Raw genomic sequence first — 27,567 nt, forward strand, 5'->3', positions numbered from 1 at the left:
AATCAGTGTTGGAGAAGTAAAAGAGCAATATGTGCCATGTAAAAAAGCTAACATTTAAGTTCCTTGCTCAGAACATGAGAAAATATGAAAGCTGGTGGTTCCTTTTAACATGAGTCTTCAATATTCCCAGTTAAGAGGTTTTAGTTATTATAGGACTATTTCTCTCTAAACCATTTGTATTTCATATACGCAAGAAAGTGATGTTTGAATGTATGCTCACTAGCCTGCTGCTGCCTACCACAGCTCAGTCAGACTGCTCTATCAAATCATAGACTTAATTATAATACAATGAACACACAGAAATACGAGCCTTTGGTCATTAATATGGTCAAATCCAGAAACTATCAAACATTTATTCTTTCAGTGAAATACGGAACCGTTCCGTATTTTATCGAATGGGTGGCAACCATAAGTCTAAATATTGCTGTTACATTGCACAACCTTTAATGTTATGTCAAAATTATGTAAAATTCTGGCAAATTAATTAGGAAGAAATGGTCTTCACACAGTTCGCAACGAGCCAGGCGGCCCAAACTGCTGCATATACCCCGACTCTGCTTGCACTGAACGCAAGAGAAGCGACACAATTTCACCTGGTTAATATTGCCTGCTAACATTAAWTWAWTTAAACTAAATATGCAGGTTAAAAAAAATATACTTGTGTATTGATTTTAAGAAAGGCATTGATGTTATGGTTAGGTTCATTGGTGCAACGACAGTGCTTTTTTTGCGAATGCGCTTTTGTTAAATCATCACCCGTTTGGCGAAGTAGACTGTGATTCAATGATAAATTAACAGAAACCGCATTGATTATATGCAACGCAGGACAAGCTAGTTAGACTAGTAATATCATCAACTGTGTGTAGTTAACTAGTGACTATGTTAAGATTGATTGTTTTTTATAAGATAAGTTTAATGCTAGCTGGCAACTTTCCTTGGCTCCTTGCTTCACTCATGTAACAGGTGGTCAGCCTGCCATGAAGTCTCCTCGTGGATTGCAATGTAATCGGCCATAATCAGCATCCAAAAATGCAGATTACCGATTGTTATGAAAACTTGAAATCGGCCCTAAATAATCGGCCATGCCGATTAATGGGTCAACCTCTAGTTCTGTCATCAGGAAACTTAATGGTGGTGTTGGAGTCGTGCAGTCCTGAGTAAACAGGGAGTACAGGAGGGGACTGAGCACACACCCCTGAGGGGCCTCCGCATTGAGGATCAACGTGGCGGATGTGTTGATATCTACCCTTACCACCTGGGGGCAGCCTGTCAGGAAGTCCAGGATCTAGTTGCAGAGGGAGGTGTTTAGTCCCAGGGTCCTTAAGCTTTGTGATGAGCTTTGTGGGCACAATGGTGTTGAACGCTGAGCTGTAGTCAATGAATAGCATTCTCACATAGGTGTTCCTTTTGTCCAGGTGGGAAAGCACAGTGTGGAGTGCAATAGAGACTGCATCATCTGTGGATCTGTTGGGAAGGTATGCATATTGGAGTGGGTCTAGGGTTTCTGGGATAATGGTGTTGATGTGAGCCACGACGAGCCTTTCAAAGCACTTCATGGCTACAGACGTGAGTGCTACGGGTTGGTAGTCATAAAAGCAGGCTACCTTAGTGTTCTTGGGCACAGGGACTATGGTGGTCTGCTTGAAACATGTTGGTATTACAGACTCAGTCAGGTAAAGGTTGTAAATGTCAGTAAAGTCACTTGCCAGTTGGACAGCGCATGCATTGAGTACACGTCCTGCTAATCTGTCTGGCCTTGCGGCCTTGTGAGTAAGACCTCTAAACAGGTCAACATTCACATCAGCTACGAAGAGTGTGATCACGCAGTCYTCCGGGACAGCTGATGCTCTCATGCATGCTTCAGTGTTACTCGCCTCGAAGCAAGCATAGAAGTAATTACAAAGTGGAAAGGCTAGCATACTGTTCAAACAGTTGGTGACGGACAGAAGGGTGTGTTCATAACAATTCCACTGTTCTGCTTTGTTACCTAGCAAATAGATCCAAGTTGGATAAACTTTAAATAAAAAGACTCTGGCTACTCACTAGCAAGTGGGCTTGTGCTTGAGAGATTGTTCATGAGACCTGTGTTAATTTTCTATCATGCCCGCTACAAATAGTGAATGTGCATTATGCATGGTTCTAATTAAATTTGTAACAAAAAGCTAATTTTCATAGACCGACTTGAAAGCCAGATCAGTAATTACTGCAACAACAAAAAAATGCAGGTTAAACTTTTTTATAAAATAATTACATTATTAGTGAGTCTTATGGTTGTGGAAGGCTTATACTGTATTTAGCCTAGGTATAAGTTAACAAGAACTGAATTCATTAGATTATTGCTGACTTTTTGAAATAGTGTATTTCACCMTTAATTGTACAAAGATTAGAGAAATAACACCCCAAAAATCTAGATATCGTAAATATTCAGCCATAAATAAAAAATAAAAAATGTAGATATGATTTTCAGGCTGTATCGCCCAGCCCTAGTCTAACATGGCTGATCAAAATCCCATAATACCACCATGTATAATTAAACCTGCCTGGTACTAGGCTTGAATAATGGATGGCAAATCTTTGGCCATCGGTCATAATCCTCCAGCCCAGGGTGTGCTCTGTTACCAGGCTGCAGGGGGGGCCTGTCTCGGTCGCTTGCTCAGGTAACTAGGTAAGTACCTGGCTGATTTTCCATCCTCCAGGGGTGAACAAAACATGAGGGAGAGCTCAGTGGAGCCTAGGGGTCGGGTGCGTGGGCCTGCAGAGGAACAGGGGCCACGTGGCGAAACAGAGTCTGACCTTAACCCTCCTTCCTCTGCTCTACCATCCTCATATTAACCTCATCCATCCTCCCACTATGACTCTTTCCACTCATTTCCTCTCCACAATGTGAAACGACACACTGCTGGGTTGTCCACAACCTGCTGCACTACAAGTCCTCTTGTATTACCTGTAACTACGGTTACAGTACGGTTAGCTACGGTGGATATAATGGGTCAAATGCCTGTTTGTAGCTGGGTTCCCACCCTAAAATCAGGGGAGGTCAAAAAATAGCCCACCCCAGGGGAGGTTATTCCTAATCCAGATTCACAGAGCATCCAGTCACAGAGTAGCCATTTTCGGTTATAAAATCTACCTAGCTTTTGACTACATGAGTATATCGTTGTGACTGGCCGGGGGAAACAAAGGCCCAGCGGAAAGAGATTAGTAGAACCTAAGCTGAGAGGCAGCAGAGAGAGACAGAGGGATGAAACYGGAGGACGGGAAGCTGATTGGAAGGGTAGACAGATGTCTCCACAGGAGCACAGCCGRGGGGAACAAAGGCGAGCGTGGGTGCTCCCCCAGATACACTGGCTCCAGTTCCCGTAATGCTGCCCCTCCACATGACAAGCCACAACTGGAGAAACGCTATCCTCGTCACAAAACCCGAACCCCTGGCTCGCTTTCGCCTCGCTCGGTCCTGCTCAGCAAATAACACAAACACAGTCCTACAAACARTAGAACATACGACAAGACAAACACTACAAAACAGTCCCAATGCCCAATTTTACATCCTAAACATTCAAACAAAACAATGGCACTGYCCAAAAGCTCCAGTCAGGTCTCAACTCAAAAGAAATTAGGCCTGCGAACCAATAAAGGCTTGAAACAAGAGACTGGTTTGAATTAGACCACACTTGTCAAATAATGTCATCGCTGCTTTTTCATTGTATATGTCCATTAATCTGTGCGTCAATCTAAGTAACATAAATTAAAAATCCCCATACAAATCTGTCAATTTAAGATAGAGATATAATTTTGCATAGGCTCAATCCACAGCATCGATCATCCGCATCTGCGGTGGAAGGTGGCCCAGTTAGGTGTTTGTCAGACCATGAGACAAAAGTCTGTATCGTCTGACCGTTTTGCTCTATGACACCCACGAGACTCTTCTGTAGTTGGTACTGCAGATGTCAGTCTCGCAAAAAGACGCATTCTTGTGTTCTAACTACCCGCTATTCTAAGTGCTCTGAACAAATTKAGGGAATTGTTCACAAACATTGGCACATTCTAAAATCCGATGATAGTCTCGGTAATGTGTTTTCTGACCATCCCTTGGTCGTATTCTCCCSGGGCAGAAATCTCAGAGACCAATTGGTACACTCTGATTTACCACCCCAAGATATTCCTGAACAACCTCTATTTGCGCCCCTACTGGATGGAAATTATAAGTGTAATGGCTGTGCTCAATGCAATGGCACTTATAAATGTAGATCCTTCAAACACCCACAAACAGGGAAACAGATCCCAATCAAAGGTTGTTATGGGATTTTTATGAATAATGACGAAATGATGTATACATTTAACTAGAACTAGAACTAACAGAATTATACTCTGTCTGATGAAGAATGTTTGTCCATAAGAAAGAGGGACTGTTAGTAGGCAAGGAACTGTGGCAGACAACTTGTGACCACTGTGAAACTGATAACAGGGATGGAAGTCTCCCCGAGACCGTGGGCTTGTAGTAGATTGTATAACAGGTGGCAGACAATGTATGAGAAGAAGACTTGTGAACTATGTTGCCATTGTATCTGAGAGGAGGAGGGACGTTTATGACGAAATGTGAGGTATATAGACCAATGTACCGGAAATGATAAGCAGAGCTCTCTAAATAAACATTCCTGACAATTGTAGCTGGGCCTCCGCCTGATTCATTTCATCAGTTTCTTACAAATTCTGGGTTTCAGGCTGAGTAATTAATTCAATTGGGTATTATGAACAACTGAGAACAAAATTATTGTAACAATTGGTCCTTCGAGCCGGATCTCAATATCTGCCTCTGTCGTCCCAGGGAACTGCTGAAAACCGTGCACGGGCGGATCTAAGATCCGTAAGACAAAGACCTGACCTCTGAGTTGAGGGTTAATTTCAGGCCAGTGGCGAACTGGTACATGACAGAGCTGGTGACGAGATCCAACATACATTGCTTTTCCCAGTCTACAAGAGAAGGTCAGTAATCTTTATTTACGAATTTTGGGGAATTGACATTCAGACTGCATTTAGATAAATATTTATTATGATTCTTGTATGGTTTGGATATTGATCTTTGGAATTCTAGAAGTAGGAATCCTTACCTGGTGACCTATCTTTAGAATTTTGTGTAGAGAAAAGTTTTAAAGGCAACAAAGTATTCTATGCAAATGGAAGGTAGGAATTGGGTGTAGAGCCACCTAGGCAGCAGTAGAAGGGGGTCCGTAATGACACCGGATATCTGCAGTACCAAACTAAACTAAAGAATATTGGCAAGAATATAGTAGAGGATCCGTAATGACACGAGGTATCAGTGGCTACCACCAAGACTATCAGTGGACACTACCTATATAAACTAAAGAAGGAAGAAGGGTAACCTAATATAGCGGAGTGAGATACGAGATATTAACGTCAAAAGTCCCAAGGAACAAATATGCCGTTAACTAGGGCTTACGACCCTTGGAAAATAGCTTATAATTGTAAACGGGTGAGATCTAATGTCCAATTGAAAGACACCTCTAGATAAAGTTCCAGAAAGAAGAAATACATAAAGGAACCCATTCTAGAAGTATATAGAGTGAGGACACATAGAGATGTAGAAAGAGCGGTGGAAGGAATGATACATCCGAATACAGGCATGGAAGAATTTAGGAGATTTAGAAAGTTTAGTGGCGAGCTTTAAGTTGAATAAGAAAAAGTTGAGAGGAGCAGAATACTTGATGGCTACTCCAGGTGAGATAGCAGAGAGAAACAATGACAAAAAGGGATGGAAACCTTCCAGCAAGGGAGGAAAGGGGACAGATAGAAATAATGATAAATGTTATAATTGTAGCCAGAGTGGGCACTTTGCCAGGGATTGTGAGGCACAGTGTAAATATTGTAACAAAACAGGACATAATAACCGAGAGTGTCTAACCAAGAAGGATAGAAAAGGTTTTAATTGCGATGAGACAGGACATGGAGCCTTACACTCCCGGGCGACCTGTAAACATTATGACCGAGTAAAAAAAAAAAGTCAAGAGAGGAAAGGGAGAGAGAGAGTAAGGAGAATCATCGTTGGAGAAACGCTTGGACCTTAAAATTAGGGCAAGTTTCTGGGAATTGTCTCGGTAGAACGTGACTGATTTTACGACTAATTATACAATTATAAATAGGGTTATTCGCGAGGAGTTGTCGTCATTTCAATAGTGTTGGTGGTGCAGCGTTAGAACTCTTGCCTACAACGCGGGAGACTCAGGTTCGCATCTAAGACTATGCACCAACAGACAAAAATTCATTCGGATTGTAAATCAAATATTGATATGTTTTGCCTGGAAAAGATACGGTCGCTAGTGTTTGGATAGGATATAAATTGAACGTTTGAATAGCTTGTTTAGGTTAAATTGAAAGACTCATCCATTCTAAATAATAGCGAGTCGATTTCYATGGAATAAGMTGTCTTGCCTAAATGGTCCGCTGGAATAACGTATTGGGAATGGAATCGTATTTAAATACGACTGAATCATAGAAGAGACAGTTGCCTAAATCCAATGAATTCTAAAATATAAAACGGAGAAATAATTACGATAGAGTTGTGTCCATCGAAATGTTTTTATTCTTATGGATTGACTGACATACGTTATAAACTTAGCGAAGTACCTGGTACTTTTACATTTTGGAGTAGAAAGAGTTGGAACGTTTGGTTTTACTTTACGATACTTTACGATAGAACTAAAGCAGAACTCAGTTTGAGTAGGGGGTATATTTTTGCCTAGAGGCAGGAATAAGAGAGTTGGTTGCAGTGTTGCCGACTAATTTTCAGGGTAAGTGCTGGAGGCAGGTTGAGTTGTTGCTAAATGACGTTGTGATATCATTGCGTGATAACGTAAAACTGTGCCATTACGTAGAATACACAATAACGGTACTCAAATTGATTTGATAGTTATTCAGGGACAGACTCCCACTCTTTTCTGTACTTCTGGCAGTACAATTTTGATTGGGAGATGTTGATTGATGTTGTAAGTTCTGTTCAAGATCAAACATTCGTGACCAACGATATTAATTGGGTTTGGCTTGTCGAACCCGTAGAACTGCTGCTACAACGTCTGATCCCAATCAACACCTGCATGCAGCAGCATCAAGCACTAGTGTAAGTCACCTTTGCTAAATATTTCCATGACTCCATCATGAGCAACTAAATATACTGGAGCTTGGTCCGTGTCCTCCTGTCATAGTTGGTGTGTTTATCACTTCTAATGTAGTTCTCTATATTATGGAGGCTTAGTTGATCGTTTATGCAAAGTTAGGAGTCTAAATTGGAGGGGATGGTGTTGGTAACTGACTGGTATGGGGGGGGGGGTAATTGTGTGTGAAGGTTAGTATGCATGATCTCTTGACACGAGGGGGATGGGTAGATATAGCACCTTGTGTGTCTTGATGGAGACAAAGTAGTCAAACGTGGCTAATCCCGGACTAGTTAGTGTTTGTCCTACAGACTAATCSTGCCGCTGCTGACCTTGACACCAGCTTTACTAGTACAGATTCCTATAGACCCAWTGGATGAAAGCTTTCAGCAGGGAACAAGCTTAACATCAGACTSAGAAGAGGAAAAGACAGCACAGGGCTGGCAAYAGCCAAAGTGCAGAGTCTATGAGTCCAAGGTCATGGAGTATTGCCAGACCGGCTGCTATTGCCCAACACAAGATGAGGTTCACCAGCTGAAGAACATTCAGGACCCTGCCTGTAACATTCATACAACATCTATATTTAGAAGTAATGTGGTATATTGCTCAATAAAAACATTTGTGACCTTGGCCTTTTAACCAAAATATCAGACGAGACTAAATGTTCAGCTGCACCTTTAAGGGCGGGAGGTTACTGTGGTAACGGGGCCATTCAAGTCATGTCACGTGTCTGTGTGTGAGATTTGGGATGTGACTAGTAGTGGACAGCATTTAATCACTCCAAGCCCAACACTCCTTGCCAGGGCTGAAAGAATGTTGCTACTGCGACACAGCAACCTAAGCACTATTGGACAATTGTGTTCGTGTACAACCAGCAGGAAAATAACAAGAACGCAGCAACAACTCCCATGATTTAAGTTAACCTACAACCATTTTTTTTGCACCATTTCTCAATATAGGGTAAAGGGGGAGTGAAAAGGCACACTTGATTGAGAGATGGGGTGCACGATGGAGTGATTCACAGTCCGGTACAAAGACGAGGGTGATGGTACGATTAGTTTTACCTCATCATCTCACAAGTCATGCTTCTGTTTTTTAAGAAGGGCCAGAGCCACTCACACAAAGGCTCCTTTCACTCAGCGGCGGTCACGTGACTGTGGGAAAACTGGAGGTTCCGCAGCACAAAGGCAGGCGACCGGATCCTGGCCCACAAAAGGTCTTCAATGAAGGTTAAGGTCCGGGGGCAACCGCATGTCTGACAGCCTTAGTGCCTCCACCCCATAACAAATAGACTCAGTCTGCATCTAATACATTCTACACACAAAACATGCTTGGGCTACCTCTACTCCACAACAAACAAGTAACATCTAGCCTAGACCTACCTCAACTCCAAACAAATCCTTAGGTTGGGCCTACTCCAATCTGACAAATCAAAACACTTGTCTACTACTACTAACCTAACTCCATAACAACATTGTGTAGCCTACCTCTACTCAATCAAGCGCATACTCCATGACCCTTGTGTATTGTTGCCACCTGCATCGAACAGCAGGGAAAGTGTCAGGCTGGGACTTGCCATTTGGCATCTGTTTCCAGTCAGACTGGCCCAAGTTACACTGTGAATCCGCAGGAGTCTATATTTTACTGTTTGGCTTAGAGGTCGGACCCAGTTAACCCAAACCTATGAGTATGCCTTCAATGCTCGCTCCCCAGGGAAAGCCACAAGACTAGCCACAGCTCATATTTCACGACTCTCCCCCCCGAATCTCATCGTTCCAAACTCAAACAGGAGTCACAACAACCAAAAGCAAAGACTTTAGAACATTCTTAAAGTAGTGGGTCGCAACGTGTCAGAGTAAATGTATATAATTGATTACTCMAATTGATTTGGCCAAGTACAACTGCACTCACTGTTCAGTGCACTCTCTGCTTAGCAGTGGTCTCTGCTCAGTTTGGCAGGTGCGCAAGTGGGAGATTTGCTTCGCCGTTAACTGCAGAAACAAAGTTCCTGGTTTTCTTGAAGATCACTCCGCGACCCACACGCTGTAGCGCTGTCGTTCAGCAGCAGATGATGTGCTGTCAGCCACTGACTTGTCATTCCAACTCGCCAGCACTCACCACTGTCATCAATTGACTCAAGCTAGCCACAAGTTCTGACTGAGCGCCATTGTCATGAAACGCAAATTTAAAAAAACGCCCTCGGGACGGCAGGGTAGCCTAGTGGTTAGAGCGTTGGGCTAGTAACCGAAAGGTTGCAAGTTCGAATCCCCGAGCTGACAAGGTACAAATCTGCCYTTCTGCCCCTGAACAAGGCATTTAACCCACTGTTCCTAGGCCGTCATTGAAAATAAGAATTTGTTCTTAACTGACTTGCCTAGTTAAATAAAGGTAAAATAAATAAAAAATACAGCGTTGAGTTTCTCTCTTGGTTTCATACAAACTTTGAGAAATAACGAGGAGCGCCCACAATGTGTTTTGTGCGGGGAAGTGCTTAGTAATGAGTTTCTCAAAACGAACAAATTAATAAAATGACACGTCCTGTCCAAACATCCACAGCATGAGGGTAAACACAGGGAGTTCCTTCAGAACAGGGAAGAATGCTTCAGGAAACAGTGCTTCGACAGTGGAAAAGTCAGTCAGCTAGCAAGGCATTGTTGTCATAAAGGAGTACTCTCTCATACTAGCAGATGTGAGTTTCTCTTTCAAACAATCCCCTGGCCTTGTACACAGCTAATAGCTACAGTAACGTTAGCCAAAGCAAGCTACTGATAACCGTAAGTAACAGTAAATACAGATGAAGACAAAATGATCAGGCCTACTGTACATCTTACTGAAGAAATTGTTGTAAACAGATCTAAATTGCAACTATTGCTGTTGAAAAACAAGTATTTATTTTATTCTGAACTAGAATACACTGATTGAAGTAAAATGCTTTTAGAGGCAAACACACACAGTTCTGGGTTGGTAATCTACAGCAGGAAGTGGTCTCCTGCCTGACTGAGAAAACAGTCGATGTTCTGATCCAGTCCGGCACCACATACCTATGCGAGTCACGATTCTTAACTCTGACATACTTTTAAAAAAAGTACAAAAACAGACTCAACGCTGAGCATGACCTCCATGTTGCACTGTCAAAACCTGAGTCCAGAATAGACATGCTTGTTGAAAACTTCAACCGGTGTGATTTGATCAGTTTATTCCAGTTCAGAATAAACAAATAGTTACTGTACTTTAAAACAGAGAATGGAGAAAATAAACATGAATAGCTAATTATATGGGTATTTCATTTCATTGTTATTTGTTTTTGTCAATATTGCATTTGTTTTAGGCATAAGGGTAATGAAATGTACCAATATTTACGCATAGTTTCATATTTTCATAAGCTTGGGTCCCATGAAAACACAGAATTTCTCATTTGGGCCCCATGCTGAAAAAGTTTAAAGAACCCCTGCTTCAGAATATCAAAATCACATTTTGCTGTCCAGTGTCTACAAGATATGAATTGTATGACATAATTACAGAAAAAAAAGATGGAAACGGAAAACGATAACGTAGTATGGCTAATGCCCAACCAAAATAAAAGGGTAGAGAATCATGGAGGTCGTGTGTGCGAGTGTCTCCCTCCTCCGTTCGTGAAACACTGCATTGCAGGGGGAACCAGCTGCTAGTGTCAGGCCCAGACAAGAACATGTGGAGCCGTGTGTTTGTCACTGATAGAGCAACAAACACAACCGCCTAAAACGAGGGGAACGTGACATACATCTTCCTGCCATCGGTTTCTTCAAACAAACTCAGGGTTAATGCCTCTGCTCTGAGCTTATGCCCCCAAAATATTTAGCATGGAATTTTAATTTGGGAGCACCAGTGCACCTCTGACTGCCATAGAGAATACACCGGCTGCAGATTCATGACCGTCATGCTTGCACCATTACTACAGAGAAAACACAGGGCTCTACACTGACTTTTATTTATTTATTTATTATATATATATATTTTTTACAAAGAGCATGTTAGGCGCACAATGAAAAATTAGATAAAGCCAGAATCCTTAATATTTCTAAATACAAAATGCCAGGTGGCACAGAAAAATATTTAGGCGCATATGCAAGTAAAACGGCCACACTGTAGAGCCCAGAAACAGCTTGTTTCGAGCCCAAACCGTCCAAATGTTGACCCATAATACCGGTGCAACGTGTTTTTCTTTCTATCGCAGATTGGCAGCACCGCATTTTATACGCATAAACCAACGTCGCGGCCCGTTCTAAAATGACTTGCGAGCCGCTAACCTTGATCAGGCATGTTACACAGCATTAGCTAGCTAACTAACAACCTAGTAACCATAGATGATACGTATCATAATATTTGTGGTAACTTTACCAGTAGTACGCAAACACTTGGTAGCATAGAAAGGGAGATTCTTCAGGAGATGAGCCTGAAAAGTAGCGAGGGTTCATATAAGCCTAGACCCAATGTAGGTTAGGCTCAATCTTTAAAAAATATATATAATTCTGGTGCTTCTAAACCCTGTATTTTGTAATTGCTGGAAATTCTTAACATTCATTTCTCAAATATTTTTCTTTGTGTGCATTTATTTTTCTTCTTGAGAACAAGTGCTCCTTGTAACAAATGTCAGTGTAGAGCCCTGGCAAGGCAGCGGCATGCAGAGCTGTTACACATTTAGCAATCGCAGAGGCTTCCTTCCACTGCACAAAAGTTAGGCCTGTCATCTAAAAAAATATATGTTTTCACATTCCAAAAGATCAAATGATGAAATGTGCCATGTCACATGCTTTAGCACAGGGCTACTAATTATTATATATATATTTTTTTAACGAAAAACAACTCACCCGTGCACTTCACTTGTTGTGCCCAAAGCAGTTAACGAATTTGCTTTATGGCATGCAAGCAGGGACATTCTGGCAAATACAGCCCACAGCGGAAAATAAAACGCTGGCAAGGTCAGGAGACAAACAACAGGCCTGCTCTACAACCGGAGCAAATCAATAACTCCCTCTGGATCACCACCACAATCCATAGTCACGGCATTCATCACAGGTCTCTAAATTTTAGATGAGCTTCGATTGCAAGGTTTAGCRTAAAACCTCTATGGAAAGTAATCTACGTTATAGGCCCTTTTTTTCAACTGAAGGAACGTTGATCAAAGACAACAACGGAGTATTGATTGGCATGTACTGTAGGCCTAAAGTAATACAACAACTTTGGCAATAAGTTTGTTTTCCAGTCAATGTGAAAACATTGGTAACACAAGGATAGGACATAGGCTAAGGTCTAAAAGGGGATTGCCTGAGATAAACAGCGTTAACACCGACAAACCATAGAACCTGAAGGTTATCAGAACCTCTAGGTTATTAGAACATGGTAACATTACTTGTCTTTGATGACGTGAATGAATGACATCCCCCAAATAACAATTTGGGWAACGTTTGTTTGAGATGCAAAAAGAGGACAGAAAAGCATCCTCTTTAGGAATGAAGAGTAGCTGGCTGCTACAGATAGGTCCATTTCAATCTTCATAGCACCATGATGACTAACTCATAGTGAATACCAGATTCTCTCTGAAGGTCAAGCAAGCTTGTTGCCATGGCCTCTGAGGTGAGAATGATTAGCCACAGCATTGACAAACAATGGCCAGTATGGCTAAATTAACTTACTTGACCCAAGCCTACACAGGCCTATTAGACAAAACGTTTAAAAACTAGGCCTAACACACCTGTTTAGGCAGAGCAGAGTATAGAACAGTTTTGTTAACTTGACATACCAGATCAAAATGTTTGCTCGGTTAGGCCTATCTACACTCCGTGGCCAGTTTAAGTACACCACCCCATTCACAAAAATGGTTAGCTTCTACAGACAGCGAGTAACGTGGCAGTGGCTTGCTATATAGAGCAGGCATACAGGCATTGCAGTTTCTATTCGATTGAACGTTAGAATGGGCAAAACGTGTGACCTAAGCGACTGGGCGTGGCATGACCGTCGGTGCCAGGCGTGCCGGTTCCAGTATCCCAGAAAAGGCTGTCCTCCTGGGCTTTTCACGCACAACAGTGTTTAAGGTTTACCAAGAATAGTGGGACAAACAAAAAAAACATCCAGTTAGTGGCAGTCCTGTGGGAGAAAACAGTGCGATGAGAATTGTGCAAGCCACAAATAACAGCGCAGTACAACAGTGGTGTGCAGAACGGCATCTCGGAACACACACCTCATCTGTCCTTGTCACCGATGTGCGATTGCAGCAGAGGACCCCACAGAGTTCCACTCCTAATGTTTCCATGCCCCAAAGAATTCAGGATGTTCTGGATGCAAAGAGTGGCCCAACTCAGTACTAGATGGGTGTAGTACCTAATAAATTGGCCACTGAGTGAGTTAAAAATATAGCCTGACCTACCACTCAGTCTCAATTTTGGACATATATTCCACATCGTCCATTTCCTCTTTAGGACGTTCGATGCTGACCTAAAACAGTCTCTTTACTTGTGTGTTAAGGCCAGCATTACTAGCTACCTCAATATCCTGAAATGTGTTTATGGGAGGCACACAGTACTCTATTCCGCATCAAGTAACTTACGCAAGAAGTAAAATTTGATGAAAAAAAAAAAAGATACAAATAAATCTTATGGAATAGCGGGGACTGCGAAGCAACACAAACAGACACATAACATACACACACATGTATTTTGTGTTATAGATATGTGGTATAGAGTAGGGGCCTGAGGGAACACAGTAAATATGTTGTGAAATCTGTTATGAATGTATTGTAATGTTTTTTAAATATATAACTGCCTTAATTTTGCTGGACCCCATGAAGAGTAGSTGCTGCCTTGGGATCCCAGTTCATATTGAACTTTATAATGTAAAAGCACAATCTATTTTAAAACAGCATTTCCATTAGCGTTTCACATTGGGTTTAGTGATATTGTAGTAGACCAGCCATTATGGCAAACTTCAGATTTTAACTGGTTTACCTCTGTTCTGGGGTGGGTATGTTCTTTCCCAGGCTGTGTTTTATTGTGAGCCGAGGTGAGTAAGATGTTCAATGTACACATTGCACATGCAAAATAAATGTGCATCTTGTTATTAGACTCAGGACTGGAGCATACCCAGGTCTGGGCTGCGGCCCTGGCAATCCCTGACTAGTGTGAAAGGCAAAGCAGTAGTACAGGTCCACCACACCTTAATGAAAGGCTACATTTGAACAGGCAATTAATTTGTGTTTGTTTTCCACCACCTTGACACTACAAAATCCCAATCAGTCCCCTGAGTAGTCAATCAACGCCCAAAAAGGGAGGTTGCGTGATGATATGGCCATATATCTCGCGTGAACCCCCCACCAGCTCACATCTGATGATGGTCCAGCCCACTGATCCAAACACATGGTTTTAGTTACCTAGCTCCATGAAACAATGACTATAGCGTGCAACATATGACTAGCTGAACTACAATACTTGCCACAAGGTAAGAATTTGTAAAGTTATTAACCATGAATCCAAGGACCACCTAGCTAGCCAACTAACGTTACAATCTAGCTWCGCTACTGGTTAGGTAGCTAGCTAAAGGTAAACTCAACTCACCTGTCCAAATTCTGTTGCATTACCAATGCGCTCTCTTCCGACATGTGGCCAATAAATGTAAAACAACAGTACACTCAACGTGTTGAGTGTATTAATTACATATGTAGGTTAGGTAGCTAGCTAGCTAGGCCTTGTTGAAAGCGGCGAGGCTTTTTCTGTTGGCACGAAGACGAAGAGGTTAACGTTAGCTAGCCGGCTAACTTGTCTAACCGAAATGAACTAGCTAAAACTTGAACTATAATCCAGTTCCTTTGCAGTCATAACTAATGCATTACATCTCGATGCTTCATCTACGGTTTCAGTTTAATAGTTTGCTAAAAACTAGTTTTTGACGCTTCGGCGCGACCGCTTGACTCAAATGACTGGCTCTCTCTATGAGGTAACGCACGGGAACTTCTGATGCGTATTACGTCACCAACAATAACAAGCCCGTCAGAGGCTGAGAAATCACAGTTACAAGATGCCTGGGATATGTAGTCCGACCTGACTTTTACTCCTTCATGTTGCCAAATAAATATCTAATTAATGCTCTAACTTGTGCAGGCGGACCTACCTAAGAGGCACCAAGCCTACTTGGGAAGACGAGCATCATGAAGATACACATATGGCTACAGAATACTTCGTATTGCGGTAGGTTGCATTTATTATAGCGTTCTGTAGCGTTATTACGCCACAAGCTTCGGGCAGTGCATATGAGTGCYTCTCATTTCATGGCTCAGTTGTATCTTTATTCTCTAAATTTGCTTGGTTAAAATGACTGCAAAATGTTTCAACAGTTTTAGCAGCCATGGAAGATATTGGGCAAATGTGTTCTGGGATACATTTTTTTCCCCCTTAATTACATGGGTCTGTGGTAGGTGAAGAAAAGAAGCCTCGTCTAATGTAGCTATTAAAATATCGCCAAGTCAGACTACTCTATTCCAGCTGGCTGATAAGCGTTATTAGATATACCATTTGGTTTAGCACAGAATGTTTTACCAACTTGTCAATACTTCCTCAATTTCCTACTTGGAAGACAAGATATGTCTTCTACTTCCATGTCTAGTTGCAAGGACATTGTTTGAATTTAGAAATTGCTCAGTTAAATGTTTTGTTCCATGAAATAATCCAACAATGTGTACACTGCCATTTTATCTCATTCAAATATTCTCATTAATTGAGACAGGTGGGTGTCCACCCCAAAGTGCTGCATGTCTTGACACCCACCTGTCTCGATCAGTGAGAGAAAATTTGAAATAAACAATAGTGGCATACTATTTGCTGGATTACATAATGGAGCAAAAAAAATTGATCTCATTTTTAATGTAGCATTTTCTAAATTTAAATGACACCTTGCWACTAGACATGAACGTTTAGAAGACACTGGTTGAATTCCAAATCAGGAATTGAGGAGGTATTATAAACTGGGTGGTTCGAGCCCTGAATGCTGATTGGCTGACACCCGTGGTATATCAGACCATATACCACGTATGACAACATTACATTTTTTTTTACTGCTCTAATTACATTGGTAACCAGTTTATAATAGCAATAAGGTATAGCCGTGGTATATGGCCTCCTCGGGCCTTATTTCTTAAACGGCTAATGGAGCATCACATTAGCCATTACTATCCGCTAGCTACATCTAGCGCACGAAAACCTCCCTCTCTATGGTGTTTAGCAGTTAGCTTCGTCCACGGCTGTCTATGAACTACAATTCTGACGCTGTGTTTTACTGGTTTTAGAAACGTCAATTGCTTGCTTGCGAAATGGTTTGAAACGTATGGCCCTTATCTTTCATATCAGTGAGGAATAATCTTTCAAATAAAACAGATGCACTTACTGTAGCAGATTTGCACAGTTCCATATGCTGTGTTCGCCACAAGTTAATGAACTACACTTTCTCCCCATTTACGCTTACACACAGGTGTTTGTAGCACGCTAGATAGCTAATCAGCACAGGCCGCCGCCTCGTAAACAAGCGCCGTAACATTGAGATATGGCCTTGGGAACACTAACCCTATTTACCGGTTATGAATGGGTTAATGATGATAGTCAATAAAAGTCCTCTTTAAATACTAGCCTCATTTAATGCAAAAAATGCATGGGCCTACATGCAAAACAAAAGCTGACCAAAACAATTGTTTGTTTTTTACCAAACTTTGCATTCCGGACAAGTTACACGAATAAACTACATTTCCCTGAAGCCTCCTCATCCATGCGCCGCAGTCGATCAGCTGTTTAAGCAACTGCTGACTACCTCCGCACGAAGGGTAACTCATTTGTCATATCTTAACCCAGGCGAGGCAAACAGAAATAGCGATATTTACAGAGTCCCAAAGGGTGAACGATAAAGGTAAATTTTATTTAATGTGAAACAGTAAACCGACACGGGTGTGCATGCTGTTGCGGTGTTTGTTTGGTGATAACGTTACCTGTACAGTTGTAGATTAGGTGGGTCGGATACGAATTTTTAATAGCCCGCTTGTGAATGTATCTAATGTCTGGTATAACCAACGCGTAGGGAAAATACGATTTTTTTGTTTGTCGAAATTGGTGCATTGTTTTTCTTTTAGGCTGGTTAACTGCCCCCGTATTTGGTTACTTGATGACCATGAGCATGCAGCGTTTATGCATCGAGGAGAAAACATGGATTAAGCAGTGTACAAAATGCTGTGCAATATTTTACTTTCTACGAGAAGTCTACGTCACACCTGTTGGGAATAGGATATTCTAGAAACCTAATAATTAAAATGATGTGCTCAACATTTGACAGGCTACTGTGTGGGATTCGTTTTAGCCTATTCTGAATATTTTCTAAATACCACACTGTGGCTTTTTTAGGCCACAGTTATCTCGAATGGTTCATAATTAAAATGGACAATAAACCGTGCAGTATCCTGACTCATTCAAAGGTGACTGTGCACTTGCAAGCAGAATGATTTTAATATGAGTACATTTATGACCAGCGATAGGCCTAATTGTGTCTATAATTATGCTAACGGCCGGCCAGAAGAAACTTTTAGAAAGAGTTTATGATAGCCTTAAAATATGAAATTAACAAAATAATATAATTATTATTTTGATCAATGCAGGCAGGCATGAAAGAAGAAGCGCGACACTGCTCCTCTAGGCTTTTGTGAACATATATATGCACATAGGGTTGTCTCTGTTATAGCACCCATTTGCACTCTACTCAGAACATCTGCATATAAAAAAAGGTGACAGAAAAATGTACCAAGTTTAATGCAGTAATTGAAGCTACCTCTTATCGTAATCTCTAGAACATTCAGGCTTTTAGGGTGAAGCTATTAGCCTATGTAGCAATCTGCTTTATGAAGTCACTTAAACATGTAGCTCATGTCTTGGCTACTACTAGGCCATTGCCATACAAAAGTACAAGCAAAAAAAGCCTAAGTGCATCATCTCTTATAGCTACTGCAGCAATCATTGTCACAGAAACCTAAAAAAAAAAGTACATTTTGCTGTGGAGTAGGTAGGTCAAGGTGGTGTGTCTCTTTAACCTTGAAGGACGCAGCAGCTGTATTTTTTGCAAATTAATATAGGGGTGGTTCTAGGGAGAAAAAAAACAGGAACAAGAATCAGTTTCACATTGCAGTTCGGAGTTTCTGGGTAAAGGAAAACAAGACATGGTGAATATCGGTGTCCTCCAGGTGTATCTCCCGCACACACCTGAGTGGATCGCTGGCGTCAGAAAGGGTGAAACTATTTATTCTCTTGCTGAAGTGCACTTTATTGTAATACACCAGCAGTATTCGATTTGTTTTCTAAATGGGTGATCACTAATTCGCCTCCAGCAGCAGAAAAATTCCCCACGGAGCTCTCTCTAAAATATCACAACAGCACAGAGAGCCTAGTCTATGACATTCTCAATGGTAAATACATCTGTTTTTTCCCGTTTCAGCTCAGCAAACCATGCAGGATGATTTACTGATGGACAAAAACAAAGCCCAACCTCATCAGCAGCAAGATCCAGCAGTAGACCCTCCCTCCACCCCGACCCCCTCGGATCCCCCTACATTAGATGAGAGCCCGTCGAGTGTGAGCAACCAAGCATCTTCAGCGCTCAACAAAGAGAAAGTGCCGATGGAGTCTCCGATCCTGCCAGGCTTGAGTTTTCATCAGCTGCAGGAAACCGGTGGCACCCTGGCCCCCTCATTTGGTAGCACTTGGTCTACTGGAACTACGAACACCGTGGACGACAATTTTAATCAAGGAATACCTTCGGTGAACGGAACAATGCTTTTCCAGAACTTCCCCCACCACATAAATCCGGTATTTGGAGGCAATTTCTCACCTCAGCTTGGCTTGGCACAGTCTCAGCATCCACAGCAGCAAGCCCAGCACCAGCCAGCGCAGCAAAGGAGATCCCCTGTTAGCCCCAACCACGGTCCTTTTCCACAGAGAAACGCTTACAGTCACCCGTCTGTCATGAATAGCAAGGCTTCTTCACCTGCCTCATCTTCGGGTTGGAATAATCACCAAAATGCCACTTGGAGCACAGCCTCCAATCCATGGAGCGGTCTCCAGGCAGGCAGGGACCCGCGAAGAGCTGTGGGAGTCGGGGTTGGTGTGGGGGTCGGTGTAGGGGTGCCTTCTTCCATGAACCCCATCTCCCCGATGAAAAAGCCCTATTCTAGCAATGTTATAGCACCCCCAAAATTCCCGAGAGCTGGTCCCCTCACCCAGAAATCTTGGATGGAGGACAACGCCTTAAGGATGGACAACAGCAACAATATGCTGCCTTTTCAGGTATGTTTGGCCTAATAATAAGGAAACCTTTATCCTATTTGAAACATTCTCATAATATACAATATTGGTGTGAAAATTAAATGCAAGGGGCACACGTGTTAGAATATGATGATGATGACTTGTCCACATCATGAGATACCATCTGAAACTGTGTAGAAGTAGCCTATGTATGCTAATAGGTTGCATTTAAAAAAATGTTAAAGAAGTGTCATAATTGATTGTTTAGTATGTGATTAGGCTATTATAACCTTATAGTAAGGTTTCTATGCATAATTTCCTATTTTCCATCGGTGTCAGCACAGAAATAGAATGAATAGAACGGCCCTCCTCATTCAAGTCAGTGATGGCATAAGGGTTGACTGACAGCCATTTTGTGTGTACTCATTGGAGCAAAGCAGGAAGTGTGCCCATCAATCATTTGTGCTGTGATTTGTTGAAGCAACTCAACTGACGTTAAAGAAAAATACATTTAGAATCATTTGAATGAACATTCTGTTACCATGGAAATTATTGCATCACAATACCAGGCAGCCATTGCAAGTGTACCCATGAGTTTATTAGTCAAATAGCCAGGATTAGAGCTTCCTAGCCCGTTCTATTAATTATATTTCTATGGTCGGGAGACTGACTCCATTGAGAAATGGCTCTGGAGTTCACTTCCCACCCTTTGGTAGTGAAAATCATCGCGATTATTGAAGAAAATGATATCTTTAATAATAGCTCTTAAAGGGCTACATTTAGTCTAGTGGGTGGTAGGGCTTCGATACACTGCTCTCATATGATTATACTTTGTAACCAAATGATTATGTAAGTATCCGCTTCGCGATACGTTGTTAGTCATAATTGCATTGTAACAGTGACGTATGAAACATTGTTGCGACACCTTTATCAGTTCCCCCCCCCCCCCCCCCTCTTGTTTTACTGTGCAAACTTTTGACTTTGTCACTATAGCCTGATGTGCCGTAGACAGTATCACATGACGTCAAGTAGTTCAGTTTATTCAGGCCTACTTATTTTAAAAAGCTATAGACAGAAATAAAAGAATGCAGTAGGCTACAGTCACTTGACAACCAAGTAATGAACAGTGCCGGTTCAGTAAACTGTGATTCTATAGATCTTTTATTTTTTTGTAGTATTTTTTGTATTTTTTTAACTTTGTATGCCTTTTTATATAAGCCTAAAGGGAAAGAAAATGTCCCTTTCTGAGTCCTTAACTAAATACTTTTACACTAATTTTAAAGGAGAGTACGAGAATGCTGCCAATGTAAGTCACGTTTTCCATGCCTAGTTTGCCAGGACTGCAGTGGAGATAACCTAGGAGTTATGTGTGCTTTTAGTCAGTGATAGGTGCTGTCTCAGCGCAGCCTTCTCTGATGTCTACAGCTACGTCAGACACACCAATGAAATGCCATCCTATCTGCCCATTTCTATTTAGGCTACCACTGGGCCTGAGACATCTCCTTTTCCAAAAGCAGATACATAGGCATTGTTTAATGAAGATACAGCGACTTAAGAAACTATTCACACCCTTTCACTTTTTCCAAATTTTGTTGTTACAAAGTGGGATTAGAATGGATTTAATTGTCATTCATTGTCAGCAAACTACTCAAAATACTCGAATGTACAAGTGGAAGAACTATTTTAACATTTTTCGAAAATTTTWGAAAAATAAAACCCTAATATATTTTGATTAGATAAATATTCWATCCCCTCAGTCAGATACGGCKGATAGCCAAGCATTTAGGAGCATTGGGCCAGTAACCGAAAGGTCCCTGGTTCGAATACCTGAGCCGACTAGTTGAAAACAATCGGTCAGTGCCCTTGAGCAGGGCACTTGACTCTAATTGCTCCTGTAAGTCGCTCTGTATACTAGTGTCTGCTAAATGACTCCAATGTAAATGTTATAATCACCTTTGGCAGTGATTACAGCTGTGAGTCTTTCTGGGTAAGTCTCTAAGAGCTTAGCACATCTGGATTGTACAATATTTGCACCTTTTTTCCCCAAAATTCCTCAAGCTCTGTCAGTTTGGTTGTTGATCATTGCTAAACAGTAATTTCCAAGTCTTGCCATAGATTTTCAAGTAGATTTATGTCAGAACTGTAACTAGGCCACTCAGGGACATTCAATGTTGACATGAAGTTAATTTCTTTGCCACATTTTAGTGCCTTATTGCAAACAGGATGCATATTTTGGAAATGTTGTATTCTGTACAGGCTTCCGTCTTGTCACTCTGTCAATTAACTACAGTTGTGGTCYAAGTTTTGAGAATGACACAAATATAAATTTTCACAAATTCTGCTGCCTCAGTTTGTATGATGGCAATTTGCATATACCCCAGAATGTTATGAAGAGTGATCAGATGAATTGCAGTTAATTGCTAAAAGTCCCTCTTTGCCATGCAAATGAACTGAATCCCCAAAAAACATTTCCACTGCATTTCAGCCCTGCCACAATAGGACCAGCTGACATCATGTCAGTGATTCTCTCGTTAACACAGGTGTGAGTGTTGACGAGGACAAGGCTGGAGATCAGTCTGTCATGCTGATTGAGTTRGAATAACAGACTGGAAGCTTCAAAAGGAGGGTGGTGCTTGGAATCATTATTCTTTCCCTGTGAAATATGGTTACCTGCAAGGAAACATGTGCCGTCAACATTGCTTTCCACAAAAAGGGCTTCACAGGCAAGGATATTGCTGCCAGTCATCAAGAACTTCAAGGAGAGCGGTTCAATTGTTGTGAAGAAGGCTTCAGGGCGCCCAAGAAAGTCCAGCAAGCGACAGGAKCGTCTCCTAAAGTTGATTCAGCTGCAAAACAAAAACCCACAAATTCTGACAAACTCCAAGCATTGATTATGCAAGAATGGTCTGCCATCAGTCAGGATGTGGCCCAGAAGTTAATTGGCAGCATGCCAGTGTGGATTGCAGAGGTCTTGAAAAAGAAGGGTCAACACTGCAAATATTGACTCTTTGCAGCAACTTCATGTAATTGTCAATAAAAGCCTTTGACACTTGTGAAATGCTTGTAATTATACTTCAGTATTCCATAGTAACATCTGACTAAAATATCTAAAGACACTGAAGCAGCAAACTTTTTTTGAAATTAATATTTGTGTCATTCTCAACTTTTGGCCACGACTGTACAATGTTGTTGATCCATCCTCACTTTTCTCCTATCACAGCCATTAAACTCTGTAACTGTTTTAAGTCACCATTGGCCTCGTGGTGAAATCCCTGATCGGTTTCCTTCCTCTCCAGCAACTAAGTTAGGAAGTACGCCTGTATATTTTCTAGTGACGCGGTATATTGATATACCATCCAAAGTGTAATTAATAACTTTACCATGCTCAAAGGGATATTCAGTGTCTGATTTTGTTTTTACTTTTACCCATCTACCAATAGGTGCCCTTCTTTGTGAGGCATTGGAACACCTCCCTGGTCTTTGTGGTTGAATCTGTGTTTGAAATTCACTGCTCGACTGAGGGACCTTACAGATAATTGAATGTGTGGGGTACAGAGATTAGGTGGTCATTCAAAATRACGTTAAACACTATTATTGCACACAGAGTGAGTCCATGCAACTTATTATGTGACTTGTTAAGCACATTTCTACTCCTGAACTTATTTAGGCTTGCCATAACAAAGGGGTTGACATTTAATTAATTAGTAAACATTTTCTGAAAACATCATTCCACTTTTAACATTGTGGTGTTGTGTGTAGGCCAGTGACACAAAATCTAAATTTAAGTAAATTTWAATTCGGGCTGTAACACAACAAAATATGGAAAAAGTCAAGGGGTGTGAATACTTTCTGAAGCTTTCATTGATGGGACCATGGAGAGAATATAAATAAATTGTGCGACTGGCTACTTTTCTCACCGGTCTATAGGAGTTGGACTTTTCTCATTCCAATATGCCAGAGCCATTTACAGATAATCAATGCAGAGATCCTTTGATATTCTGCTCTATTATCATCGGAGGCAGTTGTGTCATTTCAAATCTGTGAATGCCCTTGAGTGACGAGAAAAAAATGTTGACACACAGTCCTCAAGGAGAGGACAATTAAAATTACATGGTAGTACGCTGCTACAAAAATAGTGTAGAGCAATTGTCAGGATTGGCGAATAGGAACTTTAGGGTCAACCACTGCACTACATTCTTGTGTGTTGAAAAACCGAATAGGAATGAGCAATTTGACTTTTTCTGAAATCCCATTATGAATTTTAGCTAATCATTGTGGCCTTAAGAGTTAGTTAACATATAGCACATAGTCCTATGTTATTAAAATGTGATAACATAGATTAGGTTAGTTGTGTAGTACTGTCGTTGCAACTACGGCTACATTTCTCTAGGCCGTTATTGTTCCCCTAGGCCTATACCATTGTTTTTTCCTGCGTGTTGTGACTGATGGTTTCTGAGAGGGGGTTGACGTTATCACGAGTTACAAGCAACGCAGCATTGCTGTCACTGCTGACAATGCTCACTTCATTTCTGTCATTTCTTTTAAACTCATTGCAGCACAGTTTTCCCTGATGGTACTTGTTGTTCTGTGAATAACTTTTGTCTCCCAAATCCTGAACAGCTAGTTACTAAATCATTGCAACTACAATGTCCAAAATAGGACTCACAGACAGCTATTGGAGAGTATTTTTCACTGAAAACATATGAATTTGTGACGTACCTTAGGGATTGCTAATTACTGATCCCCGTGTCTCTCATTTACAGATTCAGTGTCAGAAGAATGTTCACATTCTGTGTTCTCAAATATTGTCATAAATAGATAGATAGATATTTCTATATTAGTACCAGTCAAAAGTTTGAACACACCTACTCATTCAAGGGCTTTTCTTTATTTTTTACTATTTTCTACATTGTAGAATAATAGTGAAGACATCAAAACTATGAAATAACACATATGGAATCATGTAGTAAGCAACAAAAAAAAAGTTTAACAAATTAGAATATATTTGAGATTCTTCAAAGTAGTCACCCTTTGCCTTGATGACAGCTTTGCACACTCTTGGCATTCTCTCAACCAGCTCTCATGAGGAGTGCTTTTCCAACAGTCTTGAAGGAGTTCCCACATATGCTGAGCACTTGTTGGCTGATTTTCCTTCACTATGCAGTCCAACTCATCCCAAACCATCTCAATTGGGTTGATTGTGATTGTGGAGGCCAGGTTATCTGATGCCACTCTCCATCTTGGTCAAATAGCCCTTACACAGTCTGGAGGTATGTTTTGGGTCCTTGTCCTGTTGAAAACAAATGATACACTAAGCGCAAACCAGATGGGATGGTGTGGCATGGTGTATCACTGCAGAATGCTGTGGTATCCATGCTGGTTAAGTATGCCATTGAATTCTAAATAAATCACTGACAGTGTTTCTGGCAAAGCACCCCCACACCATCACACCGACTCCAAGCTACACGGTGGGAACCACACATGCGGAAATCATCCGTTCACCTACTCTGCGTCTCTCAAAGACACGGAGGTTGGAACCAAAAATCTCAAATTTGGACTCATCAGACCGGACAAATTTCCTCTAGTCAAATGCTCATGTGTCTTGCCCCAAGCACGTCTCTTCTTATTATTGGTGTCCTTTTTAGTTGTGGTTTCTTAGCAGCAATTCGACCATGAAGGCCTGATTTCACACAGTCCCCTCTGAACAGTTGATGTTGAGATGTGTCTGTTACTCTGAATTCTGTGACTCATTTATTTGGGCTTCAGTCTGAGGTGCAGTTAACTCTAATGAAYTCCTCTGTGGTAGAGGTAACTCTGGGTCTTCCTTTCCTGTGGCGGTCCTCAGAGTCAGGTTCATCATACCGCTTGGTTTTTGCGACTGCACTTGAAGCAACTTTCAAAGTTCTTGACCTTTTCTGGGTTGCCTAACCTTCATGATTCCATGTGTTATTTTATAGTTTTGATGTCTTCACTATTATTATACAATGTATAAAATAGTCAAAATAAAGAAAAACCCTTGAATGAGGTGTGTCCAAACTTTTGACTTGTGCTTATATACTAACCGTTCAAAAGATTGGGGTCCCTTAGAAACGTGCCTGTTTTTTTTTTAAAGAAACACCTTTTTTTCCCATAAAAATAATATAAAATTGATCAGAAATACAGTGTGGACATTGTTTAATGTTGTAAATGACTATTGTAACTTGAAACTGCTTTAAAATATATATATATATTTTATGGAATATCTGTATAGGCGTACAGAGGCACATTATCAGCAACCATCACTCCTGTGTTCCAATGGCACATTGCATTAGCTAATCCAAGTTTATCATTTTGAAAGGCTAATTGATCATTAGAAAACCCCTTTGCAATTATGTTAGCACAGCTGAAAACTGTTGTGCTGGTTTTAAAGAAGCAATAAAACTGGCCTTCTTTAGACTAGTTGAGTATCTGGAGTATCAGCATTTGTGGGTTTGATTACAGGCTCAAAATGGCCTGAGATGGCTGAGGTATTGATAAATCATAATCAGATTTTACATGTCTATTTAAATCCTTTGTAAATCCACTTCACAATGGGATATTAACTCAAACATTTTCCGGTCATCAAATACATTACCATTACAATGTTAAGTTTGGTATTGATATCTTAAAAATAAGGAAACTATTAACAATTCACTTTTTTGACTCTGTAACGCTAATTCTTAAAATAATCATAAAAAATCGTCTTCCAGTGGACTTAGTCAGATTCACCCAAAATGTAATCTTTGAACTCATCACAATAATCCCTCAAGAGTTTGATAATATAACGTTATTGCAGTCAAAGATGGCCACACTATACCAGTAGATCAGGGGTCTCCAACCTTTTCTAGCATGCGAGCTACTTACATTTTTTGAATCTCTTTTTTTTCTTCTAGCTTTCAAATAAGCACATTCTTCTCCTCTCCTCTGCAACACTTCCCTGGGTCCTTAGTGCACTACTTTCTCCTTCATGCTATGTAAAATAATGGTTAATTAACAACTCTTAGGGGGACCCTATAAAATCTCTGATTTTGTTTTCTCCCAAATTCTGTTTTTATTTTTCTGAGCCCAAAAAATGTTTCGCACTCAAATTTACAATTGTTCATAGAGAAACAACGGAATTGGCTGTTCTGAGTCCATGTTGATGCTTAAATCACATCAGAATACAAACATTTTTAGGTCTTGAAGATAAATAACACATTTTGATTTTTGTTGTGTATTAATTCCCCTTGAATTGCGCAACTGGACCGTTTTATTTCTGCATCTACGAGTAGGCTTGGGCGGTATCCAGTTTTCATACCAACCTTGTGCCATGCCGGGATATTTGGTAATACCGGCACTGAGCAGAAGGGGTGCATATTGTATTTAGAAGATTAGCAATGCTAACAAGTTCATGTCATATCCCATAGAGAATGCTAACTAAATGCTAATGAGTGCATTGCAAACATTTTATACTGTCTCTGACCTAATATATTTGCAGTACAGACGTGCCAGCTCAAAGGTATACAAGTAACTCAAAAATTATTTTTTACAGTTTGCTGCACACACAAAATGCATATTAGACTGCATTCTCTGCTGTTACCAAGTGAAACTTGATTTTGGAAGAAGCTAACCACTTTAGCTAAATTAGCAAACAAAAGGCACAACTTTTAGCATTGTTTTGGACAGTTAACTTAATAGTTGTAAGATATCTAGCTGATAAACATTTAGTTGTGAATTCCACACTCTTGATAGATCACCTGGCTGCACAACAGTGAGTGACTTAAGGCTCCAGTCTCTCGTTTTTGTGTGCTTGTAAACAAGGATCACGTGACTGGAGACTACCAGTCAGGTTCATAATGAAAAATTGTGACAGGTGAAATTAAGTATGCACTCTTTATCTCCCAACTTATTGCACAAGTTGACTAGATATTTACTTAAATGGAGCTACAAATATTCACATTCATAAAAACTTTAAAAAGTTTGTTTTTGTTTTTGAGGGTATTTAAAAACCATCCCGTGGCAATTTTGAAATACCCCGGTATACTACCCAAGCCTAGTAGCGAGTGAGAAATGTGTTGTCTAATGTGCCAGTCTAGCGATGGTTCTGT

At 40.9% G+C, this 27,567-nt stretch overlaps 2 protein-coding genes across 11 annotated transcripts in view; one reads left to right on the top strand and one right to left on the bottom strand.

The window, feature by feature from the left end:
* marchf5 (membrane-associated ring finger (C3HC4) 5) overlaps window positions 1–16,711 on the bottom strand; it is a 47,951-nt gene extending 31,240 nt beyond the window's left edge. For 2 of the 6 annotated variants that reach the window (XM_023970017.2, XM_023970015.2), the window contains exon 1: window positions 16,575–16,711. In XM_023970017.2, coding sequence (XP_023825785.1) covers window positions 16,575–16,642 — 68 coding nt within the window. In that variant the 5' untranslated portion in view covers window positions 16,643–16,711. Of the gene's footprint in view, window positions 1–13,383; window positions 13,405–14,752; window positions 15,147–16,574 lie in introns of those variants that run through there. The other 4 variants (XM_023970021.2, XM_023970020.2, XM_023970018.1 and 1 more) reach the window with 3 other exon arrangements.
* The window catches only part of LOC111951796 (cytoplasmic polyadenylation element-binding protein 3-like), a 71,536-nt gene continuing 59,202 nt past the window's right edge, over window positions 15,234–27,567 (top strand). For 4 of the 5 annotated variants that reach the window (XM_023970010.3, XM_023970011.3, XM_023970013.3 and 1 more), the window contains exons 1-2: window positions 15,234–15,382; window positions 18,657–19,504. In XM_023970010.3, coding sequence (XP_023825778.1) covers window positions 15,343–15,382; window positions 18,657–19,504 — 888 coding nt within the window. In that variant the 5' untranslated portion in view covers window positions 15,234–15,342. Of the gene's footprint in view, window positions 15,383–16,886; window positions 17,088–18,656; window positions 19,505–27,567 lie in introns of those variants that run through there. The other variant, XM_023970012.3, reaches the window with a different exon arrangement.

The sequence above is a fragment of the Salvelinus sp. IW2-2015 genome, linkage group LG25, assembly GCF_002910315.2.
Source record: "Salvelinus sp. IW2-2015 linkage group LG25, ASM291031v2, whole genome shotgun sequence".
In the NCBI taxonomy this organism is placed as follows: Eukaryota; Metazoa; Chordata; class Actinopteri; order Salmoniformes; family Salmonidae; genus Salvelinus; species Salvelinus sp. IW2-2015.